This window comes from Bufo gargarizans, chromosome 5 (genome assembly GCF_014858855.1).
Source record: "Bufo gargarizans isolate SCDJY-AF-19 chromosome 5, ASM1485885v1, whole genome shotgun sequence".
Lineage (NCBI taxonomy): Eukaryota > Metazoa > Chordata > Amphibia > Anura > Bufonidae > Bufo > Bufo gargarizans.
The window spans coordinates 475,993,124-476,009,776 of record NC_058084.1 but is presented as its reverse complement, the minus strand read 5'-3'; the positions used below and the strand labels follow the sequence as shown (position 1 = coordinate 476,009,776).

The 16,653-nt window shown below is 48.0% G+C and overlaps 1 protein-coding gene across 4 annotated transcripts in view; it reads right to left on the bottom strand.

Annotated features, from left to right (window-relative positions):
• ICA1 (islet cell autoantigen 1) overlaps positions 1–16,653 on the bottom strand; it is a 70,590-nt gene that overhangs the window by 32,549 nt on the left and 21,388 nt on the right. For 2 of the 4 annotated variants that reach the window (XM_044293899.1, XM_044293898.1), the window contains exons 2-3: positions 4,984–5,022; positions 892–1,063 (exon numbers count right to left, since the gene is read on the bottom strand). In XM_044293899.1, the coding sequence (XP_044149834.1) occupies positions 892–1,063; positions 4,984–5,000 (189 nt within the window). In that variant the 5' untranslated portion in view covers positions 5,001–5,022. Of the gene's footprint in view, positions 1–891; positions 1,064–4,983; positions 5,023–5,116; positions 5,136–5,178; positions 5,267–16,653 lie in introns of those variants that run through there. The other 2 variants (XM_044293900.1, XM_044293901.1) reach the window with 2 other exon arrangements.

Here is a 16,653-nt window from a genome sequence, read left to right as displayed (position 1 = left end):
TCCCCCTCTATAACACTACACCTTCCTATAGAGCTTGAGTTTTGATGGGCTTTGCAGGCAATAAATATTGCTGACTTATCCTCAGGATAGGTCATCAATATCCGATTGGCAGTGCTTCCTCTTCAGAATAATTTGAGAGATGGTCGCACTTGTGTGGCTCCCTCCATTCAATTCTATGGGACTTCCTAAAATAGCAGCACTCAGGCCTCATGCACAGAACTGTATGTATTTTGTGGTCCTCAATATATGGATACCATCCGTGTCACATCCTTGTTTTTTGTAGACCCATTGACTTCACTTTGCGGACAGAAGGATGCGGAAAGAACAAGTATCATCCATGTGCTTTGTGCATCCGTTCCTTAAAAAGATAAAGTATGTCCGCAAAGTGAAGTCAATGTGTCTGCCAAAAAATGCACACAGACTTCCTCCGCCAATGGATATGGTTGTGTGCATAAGGGCTTACGCTGCTATTCTTGGAGGTCCAATATAAGTGAATTGTAGAGCGTCATGAATACGTTACTACCTTTCCATTCCTGGTGAAGCTAGACGGGGCCCCGTTCTTTTTGAGGCAGGAGAGGGTCCAGAGGTGGGATACGCCATAAATGTTCAGATGGGAATACCCCTTCATGGGGTTGTCCAGGATTAATAAAAACATAGCTGCTTTCTTCCAAAAACAGCACCACCCCTGTTCACAGGTTGTGTGGTGCTGCAGCTCTGCCCCATTGACTCCAATGGAGCCGAGCTGCAGCACCAGACACAACCATGGACAGGTGCGTTGCTATTTTTCGGAAGAAAGCAGCCATGGTTTTCTAATCCTGGACAACCCCTTTAAGCTCAGGAAAACTCCTCTAACTGATCAATACCTTACATCACACAACCCCTGACACCAACCTCAAGTTTGGCATCGAGGTCCGAGTCCGAGGCCACGACGTGCTCATCTTCCTTCTTTCCGGTAACCTTTATCAGCGTCTGCTTGGTCTTCCAGTACTTCTGCTGCATCTTATTCACCACCGACTTCTCTTGACCTTGAGCATAGCGGTCGTAGAACTCTCTAGAGTAATGGCTGGAAGAAATTGGGGTCAAATCATTAGAAAGAATATGGGATGTGCTATACCCCCTGGCACAACGAGCTACTCTGTACAAACGATGGGATGTGCTATACCCTGGCACAACGAGCTACTCTGTACAAACGATGGGATGTGCTATACCCCCTGGCACAACGAGCTACTCTGTACAAACGATGGGATGTGCTATACCCCCTGGCACAACGAGATACTCTGTACAAACGATGGGATGTGCTATACCCTGGCACAACGAGATACTCTGTACAAATGATGGGATGTGCTATACCCCGGCACAACGAGATACTCTGTACAAATGATGGGATGTGCTATACCCCGGCACAACGAGATACTCTGTACAAATGATGGGATGTGCTATACCCCGGCACAACGAGATACTCTGTACAAACGATGGGATGTGCTATACCCCGGCACAACGAGATACTCTGTACAAATGATGGGATGTGCTATACCCTGGCACAACGAGATACTCTGTACAAATGATGGGATGTGCTATACCCTGGCACAACGAGATACTCTGTACAAATGATGGGATGTGCTATACCCTGGCACAACGAGATACTCTGTACAAACGATGGGATGTGCTATACCCTGGCACAACGAGATACTCTGTACAAATGATGGGATGTGCTATACCCTGGCACAACGAGATACTCTGTACAAATGATGGGATGGCAACCCCCCCCAAACCTGGCCTGCATTATAATGTTCTAATCCCACCCCCCACGTCACGCTTCTGTCTGCCATCTTGACTTGGAAAGAAGTAACCAGGCAATCGCAAGTCAAAGGCACAGGAGGTGCCATGAACTGCGCTCTGCGCAGCAGCGTGCAAGTCACAGGCAGCAAAGGGGAGAAGCAGAAAAAGCAGGAAGATTCAAAGTTGTCCCCCAGACAGATCCTTAAGAATTCCCACTGCAAACTTTACTAAAACTGATAGGCAAATGATAATGGGCACATTGTAATTTTTTTCCCTTCGGCTCCATAATGGTGAATGTAGAGCGCACGGCGCATGCTCGGCATTCACTTTTATGGGCGTTCCCAAAAGAGCCAAGCAAGCACGATCGGCTATCTCAGGAACTCCCATAGAAGTGAAGAGAGTGCACTGTCTATTCCTGAGACAGCCGAGTGTGCTTGCTCATAAAAGCGAATGCCGAGCATGCGCCGTGCGCTCTCCATCGCTTCGGGGTCTCTGTTCTAGAGATAGGCAAGACCCGCACCTAAAGTATCTGACATGGACGGCATATCCTAGCGATATGCCACCAGTGTGCGAGATGGGCCGACCCCTTTAAGACTTTATGTTTCTTACAAAAAAAAAAAAACGGAAGCGCTTGCCATCGCATGAAATTATGAAACTAATTCTTCTGAACGGATCCACTATGAGAAAAGCGGCCATCTCCTCCTCCCTGTACCGATGCCATTAATAAGCCTACCAGGCGCCAGAACGGGAGGGGGGGGGGGGGGGGGGGCACAATGGAGAAGCATATCTGGAAAAAATATATAGCGCTATGGCGTCTACTAAACGTGGGCTACAGCGTGAGGCGCTGATTTTATAAAGTAAAAACTGATTAAAAGGTCTTATTTAAAGGGGTTTGCACAGATTCAAAATGTATCCCCCTATCCTAACAGGTGAGGGGACGTGTGTCTGATCCCTGGGGGGCTCCCAGCAGTCTGCACCCCCGTTTGTATGGAGTGCTGGCAGAGAACGCACGCCATTCTGACAGAGGCAGCAGAGGACAGCGCAGGTCTATCGTCATCAGCCCCATAGACTTTAAAGGAGGTGTCAGCGCAGCACTCCATTCAAATGGGGGGGGGGGGGGGGGACACTGCGCTCTCGGAATCGCCTGTGGCTAGGGGATACGGTTTTAAATCAGAGAAAACCCCTTTAAGGTCTATACCTACGTCCATACGGCATACGCACCCCAAACGTATCCGTGGGCTCCCATTAACCCAACGGATGCCACAATAACGTACTTTCAGCCTTACGCAGAGGCACCCGTATACGTGTCTTCATAACACGGCAATGGACGCCACAGAATCGCCATACAGCGGACTATCGGTGTGAATAGACCCAGGTTCACACATGGCACAACTACCGCAGATTTGAATGGGTTTTACGACGCAATACGACACTCCGCATGGATCTTCTAGCAGAATGTGGGAAAATGTGATCTTAGCCTCACCGCTTCAATATGCTGTGAGAACCGCCCAACACGCTGCAAGTCGCATGGGATTTTGTTAAAGTCGAGATCTATGGGAGGAAACCCCCTTAAAAAATAAAAATAAGGGGCATCCTCAAAAATTACGATTCCCTTATACTGGGCGAGGACAGACGGTGGGGGATGAACTGGGGGACTCGCAACTGCAAGATGGTTAAGGGTCCATTCACACGTCCGCAATTTCATTCCGCATTTTGCGGAACGGAATTGCGGACCCATTTATTCCTATGGGGCAGCATGATGTGCTGCCCGGACACGGAATTGAGGACCCGCACTTCCGGGTCTGCAATTTAGTTCCCGAAAAAAAAATAGAACATGTCCTATTCTTGTCCGCAATTGCGGACAAGAACAGGCATATTCTATTAGTGTCGGCAATGTGCGGTCCGCAAAATGTGGAACGTACATTGCCACTGTTTTGTGGATCCACAAACACGTTGCGGACGTGCGAATGGACCCTAAAGAAGGATTGAGCTGTTGGATTTCAACACGCCCGAGTGCTTTGCATCACATTTATTAAAAGGGTTGTCCCATTCAGACAACTTCCCTCCATAGGATAAGGCCTAGTTTACACGAACGTATGGCTTTTATTGTTTTTTTGTGGTCCGTTTTCACGGATCCGTTGTTCCGTTTTTGAGTTCCGTTGTGTTTCCGTTTTTCCGCATGCCATGTACAGTATACAGTAATTACATAGGAAAAATTGGGCTCGGCATAACAATTACAATAGATGGTTCAGAAAAAACGGAACGGATACGGAAGACATACTGATGCATTTCCGTATGTGTTCCTTTTTTTTTTGCGGACCAATTGACTTGAATGGAGCCACGGAAAGTGATTTGCGGGCAATAATAGGACATGTTCTATCTTTCAACGGAACGGAAAAACGGAAATGAAATGCATACGGAGTACATTCCGTTATTTGGGGGGGGGGGGAACCATTGAAATGAATGGTTCCGTATATGGACCGTATACGGAACACAAAAAAAAAAAAGTTCATGTGAACTAGGCCTAAGGGATAAGTGCCTGATCGGTGGGTGTCCATCCACTGGGGCCCTCGCTGATCGTGAGACTGGGGGCCCGTGTTACTTGAATGGAGCGGCAGACAGGCGGGCATCTATTAGACTGCTGGATATAGCCCAGTACGAAGGCTCGCCCATCTCCGGCCGCCCCATAGAGCGGCACAGCCCCTGCCTGACCGCTGCTCCGTTCAAAGAGTTGCACATTGTGCCGCAAGCCTCACCTGTGCAACTTTTTTTTAATGGCCCAACACATTGGGATCAATTCCAGAAAATTGGCGTAAATTATACCGGAATTCTATGCCAGCTGCAAGATGGCAGCTCAACCCGAAACGCAATGGCCGTGTGCTTACCAGTGCGACACAGGTCTGGACAACCCGTCTGATATGGTATTTACCTGACAGCCACTGCCTCTTCGGTACTCTCTGCCCGGATCTACTTACCTGGCTGCAGCGGTGATGTCTCGTCAACAACACGTGACCGCTGCAGCCAATCTCCGGCCTCAGCAGTGCCCCTGAGGAAGCCAGCGACTGGCTGCAGCAGTCACATGTTAGCTCTGAAGTCTATGGTCACCCCCCCCCCCAAAAAAAAATAAAAAAATAAAAAATAAAATCGACAATGACAGAAAAAGCACCAATACAACTCCCATTTCTGGCCGAGCTCAGTACTTACTAGTTGTGACCGTCCATTTTTCCCTTTCACTTCAGAGACCTGAGGAGGAAACAGAGAGAAGGGTCAGAGCCCGGCCCCGCCATGTCAGCGCTGACGCAGTTGTTATAGAAACGCCATGGTATGCGGATATTACAGCTGTGGCAGAAGAAGGGGGGGGGGGGAGAAGATTCCGATCAGCACGCATGCGCGACTCACCAGCAGGAGCCCAGCGTACACGAGTCACTGTTACACGGCGCTTCCATGCTACGCATGCGTCGTTTCGAGGGAGGGAGTCCCTTTGCGCATGCGCCAATAGAACACCTCGGTAGGTGTCGCTGTGCTACGGGTGACCGGATTGCGTCTAGTCTCCGCTCGCCGCAAGGACCTCCTGACGTCACGTCAGCTGCGGCAGAAACCATGGAAGGTAGTAATACTGGACGATGAGCTGCTGTGTCCAAGAGCTTACAATCTAAGGGCCTGTTCAATTTGCATATTCCCAGTCCATAGAGACATGAATCTTCTAATATCTTCCGGGGCTCAGCGTTTTTAAGGGGAAAAAAAGCCTTTTTATGGTGTTTTACATTTATTTTTTTAGCATTTTTTAGAGGCATGTCAGTCTCTACCGTAAAACTATCATTATGGCATTTTTTTAATTTATTTTTTTTGGGGGGGGGGGGGGTGACATTTTTGGGAAACGCAGCGTGCTCTAGGGTTTTTTTATATGCCGTATTCCCAATATACTTCTCTATAGAAGGTGAGAAATGGCAAAAAAAAAAAAAAAGGTACAAATGTCATAAATCGAAAAAAATGGCAAAAAAAAAACTCCTGGAAAACTAGGCTAGAAAAACAAACGCACTTTTAAATTTTGTCACATTCACAATTTTTTAAAGCATTTTTTTATCTATAGAGAAGCCTATGGGAGAAAAAAAATGCCATTAGGCTGTTGCCACACGTAGGTTTTTTCAGGCATTTTTCTTTTTAGGTGAAAATAGCCATTTTCAGATGTTGCCAAAAAAAAAAAAAGAATGGAATGGAAGCGAAAAGAAAATACGTTTGTGTGCATGAGCCCTTAAAGGGTGAAAAAAAAACACCACTAACAAAAAAAAGGCCAGTTTTAATATTTCCCATAGATTTCCCATAGATTATTAAAACTGGCCTTTTTTTTGGTAGTGGTGTTTTTTTTTTCACCCTTTAAGGGCTCATGCACACAAACGTATTTTCTTTTCGCTTCCGTTCCATTCTTTTTTTTTTTTTGCGGACCGTATGCGGAACCATTCACTTCAATGGGTCCGCAAAAACAACAGAAGGTACTCTGTGTGCATTCCGTTTCCGTATTTCCTTTCTGCAAAAAATGTCCTATTATAGTCCGCAAATCACGGTCCGAGGCCCCATTCAAGTCAATGGGTCCGCAAAAAATACGGAACGCACACGGAACACATCCGTGTGTCGTCCGTATTTTGTGGATGCATACTGTAGAAATGCTCTGCACAGCCCATATTGCTCATGTGTTTGGTGATTAATAAGTTATTGTTTTCGAACCGCAAAGAAAAACGGATCGCATACGGAAACCATATGGATATTTTTTGTGGAATAGCAGACTTAAATCAGAGAAAAAAAAACTCAGATACGGAACAACGGATCTGTGAAAAACGGACCAAAAAACAACAACGGTCGTGTGCATGAGCCCTGAGTGTGTTTTTTGGGTCAGCGCAGCGTGCTCTGGCTCCGGTCTTTTTCCTCCATAGATACTCTTTTGTTTTTTTGTTTTCATTTTGCAGCTTCCCCAAAAAAATCCATGTTGATGCTTTTAATGGCGTTTTTGCACGGCTTTTTTTTTTTATGCTTTTTCCCCATACAGCTCTACAGAGAAGGTGACATCACAGGGGGGCACATACTTTTTCCTATAAAAACACAAGTCATACAAGAAACTCCATAAAAAAAAAACCCCAAAAAAAACACCAGGGGGTAATGCATGCTATGGGGATAAAAATCTATCAAAACAGTGATGAAGTCAGGTAATTTTTGAGGCTTTTACTGCCCCACCCCCAGAAATGCCAGGTGCAAAACTGTGTGTGAAGAGCGCCTTACTAGAGCTGTGTTTTTTGGGGGGGGGGAAACCGACCAAGAAACTGCATAAAAAAACAAAACACTTTGAGGAGATTAAAGATTTAGTTGCCCATAGCAACCAATCAGATTCCACCTTTCATTTATCACATCTCCTTTGTAAAATGAAAGGAGGAATCTGATTGGTTGCTATGGGCAACTAAGCCAGTTCTACTTTACACCAGTTTTGATACCCTAAATACAAAGGGGGGAGATGTATTTTATATCTCACTATAACATCTGGACCAGAAAAACCCACCAAAAAAAAAAAAATGGATACTGGTGACTGGTTAATCAGCTACATGAAACTGGAAAAACTGGTTTACTGTACGAAGATCCAGTATGTGTGAAACAAACAAAAGAGGCCCCAGCAGCGACTAGGCTGTTCCTTTCATGCCCGGCTAAGAAAGGGTTAAGGAGGGTTGTCCACCTTTTAGATAATGATGTGGGGGTCTGACTCCCGGCACTATCACTGTTCCACTTTTGGAGCAGCTCCGGCGCCAGAACCACACAGCTCTGTCCGCTGTGTAGTGGACGGTGCCGGTTACCATTGAAGTGAATGGCAGCAGCTCCGTCAACGACATGATGGCGTCTGATCTTGTGTCAGACCCCCACCAATCAAATGTTGAGGATAGGCCTACTAAGTAAAAGGAGTGGACAACCCCTTTAAGTCAGATCTGTTAGAAATAAGACGAGTCCACGCTGTGACCTGTGCGTCGGCTGCAGAAGGACAGATACCCAGGCAGCGGCAGACTGGGAACGTAAACTGGCCCTGGAAGAAAATTAAGAGGCCCCATTTTGTACACAAGTAGGCGCCGGAGGGGCCAGCAATATCGTATTGCGGCAAGTTATACCGCCCCAACAGAGCCAAATACCACAGTGCATCGCAAAATACGTCCCCAAAAACTTTTACTGGGCGGCCGCGAGGAGGGATCAGGCGCCCCCTTGGGCATCTATACGGAGATGTGAACGAGGCCTGAGGGAGCTCCCCCTTGTTAGGGCTCATGCACATGACTGCATGTATTTTCCGCAAAAAACGGATCCGCTCTACGGATGACGTCCACGTGCATTCCATATTTTACGGAACAGCTGGCCCCTAATAGAACAGTCCTATCCTTGTCCGTGATGTGGACAATAATAGGAAGCAGTTTTTTTTTTTGCGGAACGTACATACGGAAACGGAATGCACACGGAGTAACTTCCATTTTATTTGCGGACCCATTGAAATGAATGGCTCCGCATGCGGTCCGCAAAAAAAGGAACGGATACGGAAAGAAAATACGTTCGTGTGTATGAGCCCTTACTGTGTGAATATGGACTGCATATAGTTTCAAGAACTGTACTTCTCAGGGCTCATATTTGCGGACCCGGGTCCGCATCCATTCCGCAATTTTGCAGAACGGGTGCGGACCCATTCATTTCAATAGGGCTGCACATGGTGGTCCGTTCCGCGACCCCGCAAATAATATAGAACATGTCCTATTCTTATCCGCAATCGTGGACCAAAAATAGGCATTTCTATATAGCGCTGGCCCTGTGCGTTCCGTGAAATGCGGAACGCACATGGCCGGTATCCGTCTTTTGGCCGTCTGAATGAGCCCCATCAAGCTTTGTGGATATCAGAAGGTAACAGCGCTGCCCCCTCCCATTGAATAGGGAGCGAGACCAATAATTACGCAATTTTTTTTTATGGCGCTGCGGTTCGGCGAGGGAGCAGCGGAAAAAAAATGATAGGACTGGACGTGGTAGATGTAGCATCAGGAAAACCTGGAGCCAACTACAGACCACGGGTTCCCTGCCGTCACACAATCTGCTGGCGCTCTACCTGTCACAAATTATGGAAAGCAGTGGAGGCCGAGCATGAGAAGCGGCCCGGCTGCAGGAACGCGAATCGGCAGGTGACTCATCCGACGTGGAGCTCCCAGACGTGTGCACAAAGGGCGTGCACCTGAATGTGAAGACTCAGCCCTGCCTGGGTCATGGTCACCTATGTGCACCGAGACGTCTGCAGTTTTCTAATATACTCTGTGTTTCAATTCTTTGCCGTTTTCAAGATCTCTGCTTGCTGTTGGTGAATGGACACATTTCTCTCTCCATCCAGATTCTAAAAACCTATACGGACCAAACGCTTCTCGCACCTGAGGGGTTTAATATAATTATATCCAGTTTTCTGAGATTCTGATATCGATGACCTATCCTCAGATCAACAGGGGTCCGACACCCAGGATCCCCGCCAATCAGCTGATTGAGGAGCCCGCCGTGCCCTGGTGAGCGCCGAGGCCTCCTCACAGCGCCATCCATTGGATAGAGGCAGCACTTGATATTGCACTTAAATGGGACTGAGCTGCACCAAGGCCCATGGGACTGATGAATGTGATGAAAGCTGCTCCTGGAAAACTAGGCAAAAATGTGCTATTCAGGAGTCTAAGAAAGATGGACGATAACAGAATCGGGATCTGTATTGATCGCCAGAGGAGCAGCCGCAGATCTCCAAGAAACTGCTATGATTAAAAATTGTACATGGTTTATCTGCTTCTTGAAAAGCTGGGTGGCGAGTTGCCATTGCCCTCCATTACTGCCTCAACAGCTTTCCCAGATTCCCAATAGTTCCTTAAAGGGGTTGTTCCACAATGACAGCGTCTACGATGGGGTCCGACCCCTGGCAACCCCACCCATCATGAGGGCAGGGGTCCAGTGCCTCCTATTTGAATGAATAGAGATGAGGGATTTTCACATTTTGAAATTCGTTCACACTTCGTTTGTTGGTTAAAGGTGAATTGCGTTATTGATTCCGTTACCACGGACCATAACGCAATTCTATGACGGAATGCATAACGTAATGCCTTTAGAGGCAGGAGAGGACTCCCCTGCATAACGGAAATGGGACGGATCCGTTTTGCAGCCCATAGACTTCTATTATGACGGAATGAATTACGGAATGCCTCAAAAGGCATTCCGTTATGCATTGCGTCGTAGAATTGCGTTATGGTCCGTGGTAATGGAATCCATAACGCAATTCTGCTTTTACCACCAAACCATAAGCGGAAATTCGCTCATCTCTAGCGATAAATCTTGTGCACTGCTGCTCTATTCAAAGTCTACAAGAATGCTGACGAGTACAGCGCTCCGCTATCTCCGGCGGTCCCGTACAGTTTGACTGGAGCAGCAATGCAGCACGTTCTCAACCACTGTTTTTGTGACTGTGGGGGTCCTAACGGTTAGAGCCCCACCAATCAGACACTTAAAACCTATCCTGTGGATAGGTGATGAGGTGTAACTCTGTAAGGGCTGTTTCACAGAAGCGGATCCCGCGCGTGTCATCCGCTGCGTGAAAGAGAGCCAAGCCCCGCTCCGGACAGCAGAGACACGGAGCAGTAACATGATTGATAACGATCCGTGCCTCTCTGTGATCAGAGAGATAGTTGTCACTGTGATTTTGTAGTAAAAAGATCACAGAGAGGCCTAGTTCACACGAACGTATAGCTTTTATAGTTTTATGCGGTCCGTTTTTCACGGATCCTCTGTTCCGTTTTTGAGTTCCGTTGTGTTTCCGTTTCCTTTCCGTTTTTCCGTATGCCATGTACAGTATACAGTAATTGCATCGAAAAAATTGGGCTGGGCATAACATTTTCAATAGATGGTTCAGAAAAAACGGAACGGATAAGGAAGACATACGGTCTTGTGGACCCATTGACTTGAATGGAGCCACGGAACGTGATTTGCGGCCAAATATAGGACATGTTCTAAAAAACGGAAATATGGAAACGGAATGCATACAGAGTACATTCAGTTTTTATTTGCGGAACCATTGAAATGAATGGTACCGTATACGGACCACAAAAAAACGCCCCGTACACTCGCAAAAAAAACGTTCGTGTGAACTAGGCCAGAAGCAAAGAGCATTATCAATCATGTTACTGCTCCGGGTCTCTGCTGTCCGGAGTGCGACTTGGCTCTCATTCACGCTGCGGACGACACGCGCGGGATCCGCTCCTGTGAAACAGCCCCAAGGACCCTTTCACACGGGCGAGCTTTCCGCGTGGGTGCAATGCATGAGGTGAACGCATTGCACCTGCACTGAATCCGGACCCATTCACTCCAATGGGGCTGTGCAGATGAGCGTTGTTTTTCACGTATCACTTGTGTGTTGCATGAAAATTGCAGCATGTTCTATATTCTGCGTTTTTTACGCAACGCAGGCCCCTCAGAAATGAATGATTTTCACGCATGGTTGCTAGGAAATGATGGGGATGAGCCACCCTGGACCCCACTAAAGTAAATTCACTGGTCCTGCTGAATGAAGATAGAAGATCCTTCTATCTTACCTAATCATTATGTCATCAAAGGTCCTTTTGCAGGTCCTGAAAGAAGACGATGCCGGCTGCGCGAACAAGTGGATGAGGTGAGTTAATTTTTTTTATTTTTTAACCCCTTAATGGACATTTTACTAAACATTCTGTCTTAAGAATGCTAATATTTTCCATTATAACCATGTTATAAGGGAAAAAAATAAATCTACAGAACACCGATCCCAAACTTCTGTGAAGAAGTTCGGGTCTGGGTACCACAATCAGTTTTCTCACGCGTGTGCAAAACGCATTGCACTCGCGCGATAAAAACTGAACAACGCAACGCAATCGCAGTCAAAACTGACTGAAATTGCGTGCGCACTCGCGCAGGTTTCCCGGAGTGCACATGCGACGCATCCGGAGCAAATCCGGGACGCCCATGTGAAAGAGGCCTAAGTATACCGCATTACATATCTCACCATAGCAGCACTTTTAGTGCACAGTAACTGCATTATATAGCCATACAACAACCATACAGTGCCCACATAATGGTGCCATACGATGCCTACTCAGTTCTTCTGGTTATACAGTGCTCCCCCAGTAATGTTGTGAATTATTTACATAATACTACCATAGAGTGCTCACATAGTAATGCAATACAATGCCTGCACAATATTACTGGGGATTATACACATAATACTGCCATACAGTGCTTACATTATATTGTTGTGAATTATCTACATAAGGCTGCATGCACATGACTGTGCCGTGTTTTGCAGTCCGCAAATTGCAGATCCGCAAAACACGGAATGGTCGTGTGCATTCCGCAATTTGCGACCGGAACTGGCTGCTTAGTATAGAAATGCCTAATCTTGTCTGCAAAATGGACAATAGGACATGTTCTATTTATTTTTTTTCGGAGCAAAGGATGCGGACAGCACACGGAGTGCTGTCCGCATCTTTTGTAGCCCCATTGAAGTGAATGGGTCTGCATTCCGAGCCGCAAGAAATGCCTAATACTGCCATAGAGGCCTAATACTGCCCTAGAGTACTCACATAGTAATGCATTACAGTGCTTCCACAATATTACAGGGGTTATACGCATAATACTGCCATTCAGTTTTCAGATAACAATGCAATACAGTGCCCATTTACTGTAGTCATATAGTGGCCACACAATACTGCCAAACAGTGCTTGCACAATTTAGTTTATTCATACGGCGCAGACTTGTTGTGGTTCAAGTTGTGTTTTTTTTTTTACGGTTTTGGAAACATCAACAGCAAAATCCATAACATGGCCACGTTTTGTGGACAAGAATAGGACATGCCCACAGCTGGAATCTGTGTTTTGTGGATCCGCGGTCTCCAAATCACAGCAGTGTGCATGAGGCCTAATCCAGTGTCCACATGACCAGGTAGGTAAGGAACCCCTCAGGATGAACGCCCAAAATGTTGCTCCAAAATTGAGTGAAATTCTTTTTATCTGGCATCAATAAGACATCCTGAAGGTTTCCACCCAAGTGTCGTAGACTATTCTGATAATCCAGGATATCTGATAATCCAGGGCCGCTCTGGTCCCACCAGTGCTGGAGTAAATAAAGGTCACCGTATTTATCATCACTTTGTTGTAAAAAAACTTCCACAGTTTTGCGCTGGAAGCCTGCGCAGGATTATCAGATTTTCTTGATTCTTAAAAGCTGTTAAGAATTTCATTAAATTGTGTGTTAAATTTTGATTCTGGTTCTTCTTCCTGAAAATTCTCTACACTTATAAGTGAGTGCTATATAGTAGAGTTGAGCGGACACCTGGATGTTCGGGTTCGAGAAGTTCGGCCGAACTTCCCGGAAATGTTCGGGATCCGAACCCCATCCGAACTTCGTCCCGAACCCGAACCCCATTGAAGTCAATGGGGACCCGAACTTTTCGGCACTAAAAAGACTGTAAAACAGCCCAGGAAAGGGCTAGAGGGCTGCAAAAGGCAGCAACATGTAGGTAAATCCCCTGCAAACAAATGTGGATAGGGAAATGAATTAAAATAAAAATAAATAAATAAAAATTAACCAATATCAATTGGAGAGAGGTCCCATAGCAGAGAATCAGGCTTCACGTCAGCCACCACTGCAACAGTCCATTCTCAGACATTTAGGCCCCGGCACCCAGGCAGAGGAGAGAGGTCCCGTAACAGAGAATCTGTCTTCATGTCAGCAGAGAATTAGTCTGCATGTCATAGCAGAGAATCAGGCTTCACGTCAGCCACCACTGCAACAGTCCATTGTCAGATATTTAGGCCCAGCACCCAGGCAGAGGAGAGAGGTCCCGTAACAGAGAATCTGGCTTCATGTCAGCAGAGAATCAGTCTGCATGTCATAGCAGAGAATCAGGCTTCACGTCAGCCACCACTGCAACAGTCCATTGTCAGATATTTAGGCCCAGCACCCAGGCAGAGGAGAGAGGTCCCGTAACAGAGAATCTGGCTTCATGTCATAGCAGAGAATCAGGCTTCACGTCAGCCACCACTGCAACAGTCCATTGTCAGATATTCAGGCCCCGGCACCCAGGCAGAGGAGAGAGGTCCCATAACAGAGAATCTGTCTTCATGTCAGCAGAGAATTAGTCTGCATGTCATAGCAGAGAATCAGGCTTCACGTCAGCCACCACTGCAACAGTCCATTGTCAGATATTTAGGCCCAGCACCCAGGCAGAGGAGAGAGGTCCCGTAACAGAGAATCTGGCTTCATGTCATAGCAGAGAATCAGGCTTCACGTCAGCCACCACTGCAACAGTCCATTGTCAGATATTTAGGCCCAGCACCCAGGCAGAGGAGAGAGGTCCCGTAACAGAGAATCTGGCTTCATGTCAGCAGAGAATCAGTCTGCATGTCATAGCAGAGAATCAGGCTTCACGTCACCCAACATTGGAACAGTCCATTGGCATATATTTAGGCCCAGCACCCAGGCAGAGGAGAGAGGTCCCGTAACAGAGGATCTGGCTTCATGTCAGCAGAGAATCAGGCTTCATGTCACCCAACATTGGAACAGTCCATTGGCATATATTTAGGCCCCGGCACCCAGACAGAGGAGAGGTTCATTCAACTTTGGGTAGCCTCGCAATATAATGGTAAAATAAAAATAGGATTGAATGAGGAAGTGCCCTGGAGTACAATAATATATGGTTATGGGGAGGTAGTTAATGTCTAATCTGCACAAGGGACGGACAGGTCCTGTGGGATCCATGCCTGGTTCATTTTTATGAACGTCAGCTTGTCCACATTGGCTGTAGACAGGCGGCTGCGTTTGTCTGTAATGACGCCCCCTGCCGCGCTGAATACACGTTCAGACAAAACGCTGGCCGCCGGGCAGGCCAGCACCTCCAAGGCATAAAAGGCTAGCTCTGGCCACGTGGACAATTTAGAGACCCAGAAGTTGAATGGGGCCGAACCATCAGTCAGTACGTGGAGGGGTGTGCACACGTACTGTTCCACCATGTTAGTGAAATGTTGCCTCCTGCTAACACGTTGCGTATCAGGTGGTGGTGCAGTTAGCTGTGGCGTGTTGACAAAACTTTTCCACATCTCTGCCATGCTAACCCTGCCCTCAGAGGAGCTGGCATTGACACAGCTGCCTTGGCGACCTCTTGCTCCTCCTCTGCCTTCGCCTTGGGCTTCCACTTGTTCCCCTGTGACATTTGGGAATGCTCTCAGTAGCGCGTCTACCAACGTGCGCTTGTACTCGCGCATCTTCCTATCACGCTCCAGTGCAGGAAGTAAGGTGGGCACATTGTCTTTGTACCGTGGATCCAGCAGGGTGGCAACCCAGTAGTCCGCACACGTTAAAATGTGGGCAACTCTGCTGTCGTTGCGCAGGCACTGCAGCATGTAGTCGCTCATGTGTGCCAGGCTGCCCAGGGGTAAGGACAAGCTGTCCTCTGTGGGAGGCGTATCGTCATCGTCCTGCCTTTCCCCCCAGCCACGCACCAGTGATGGGCCCGAGCTGCGTTGGGTGCCACCCCGCTGTGACCATGCTTCATCCTCATCCTCCTCCACCTCCTCCTCGTCCTCCTCGTCCTCCAGTAGTGGGCCCTGGCTGGCCACATCTGTACCTGGCCTCTGCTGTTGCAAAAAACCTCCCTCTGAGTCACTTCGAAGAGACTGGCCTGAAAGTGCTAAAAATGACCCCTCTTCCTCCTCCTCCTCCTGGGCCACCTCCTCTTCCATCATCGCCCTAAGTGTTTTCTCAAGGAGACATAGAAGTGGTATTGTAACGCTGATAACGGCGTCATCGCCACTGGCCATGTTGGTGGAGTACTCGAAACAGCGCAACAGGGCACACAGGTCTCGCATGGAGGCCCAGTCATTGGTGGTGAAGTGGTGCTGTTCTGTAGTGCGACTGACCCGTGCGTGCTGCAGCTGAAACTCCACTATGGCCTGCTGCTGCTCGCACAGTCTGTCCAGCATGTGCAAGGTGGAGTTCCACCTGGTGGGCACGTCGCATATGAGGCGGTGAGTGGGAAGGCCGAAGTTACGCTGTAGCGCAGACAGGCGAGCAGCAGCAGGATGTGAACGCCGGAAGCGCGAACAAACGGCCCGCACTTTATGCAGCAGCTCTGACATGTCGGGGTAGTTGTGAATGAACTTCTGCACCACCAAATTCAGCACATGCGCCAAGCAAGGGATGTGCGTCAAACCGGCTAGTCCCAGAGCTGCACCGAGATTTCGCCCATTATCACACACCACCAGACCGGGCTTGAGGCTCACCGGCAGCAACCACTCGTCGGTCTGTTGTTCTATACCCCGCCACAACTCCTGTGCGGTGTGGGGCCTGTCCCCCAAACATATGAGTTTCAGAATGGCCTGCTGACGTTTACCCCGGGCTGTGCTGAAGTTGGTGGTGAAGGTGTGTGGCTGACTGGATGAGCAGGTGGAAGAAGAGGAGGAGGAAGCCGAGAAGGAGGAGGTGGCAACAGGAGGCAAAGAATGTTGCCCTGCGATCCTTGGCGGCGGAAGGACGTGCGCCAAACAGCTCTCCACCTGGGGCCCAGCCGTCACTACATTTACCCAGTGTGCAGTTAGGGAGATATAGCGTCCCAGGCCGTGCTTACTGGTCCACGTATCTGTGGTTAGGTGGACCTTGCCACAGATGGCGTTGCGCAGTGCACACTTGATTTTATCGGATACTTGGTTGTGCAGGGAAGGCACGGCTCTCTTGGAGAAGTAGTGGCGGCTGGGAACAACATACTGTGGGACAGCAAGCGACATGAGCTGTTTGAAGCTGTCTGTGTCCACCAGCATAAATGATAGCAT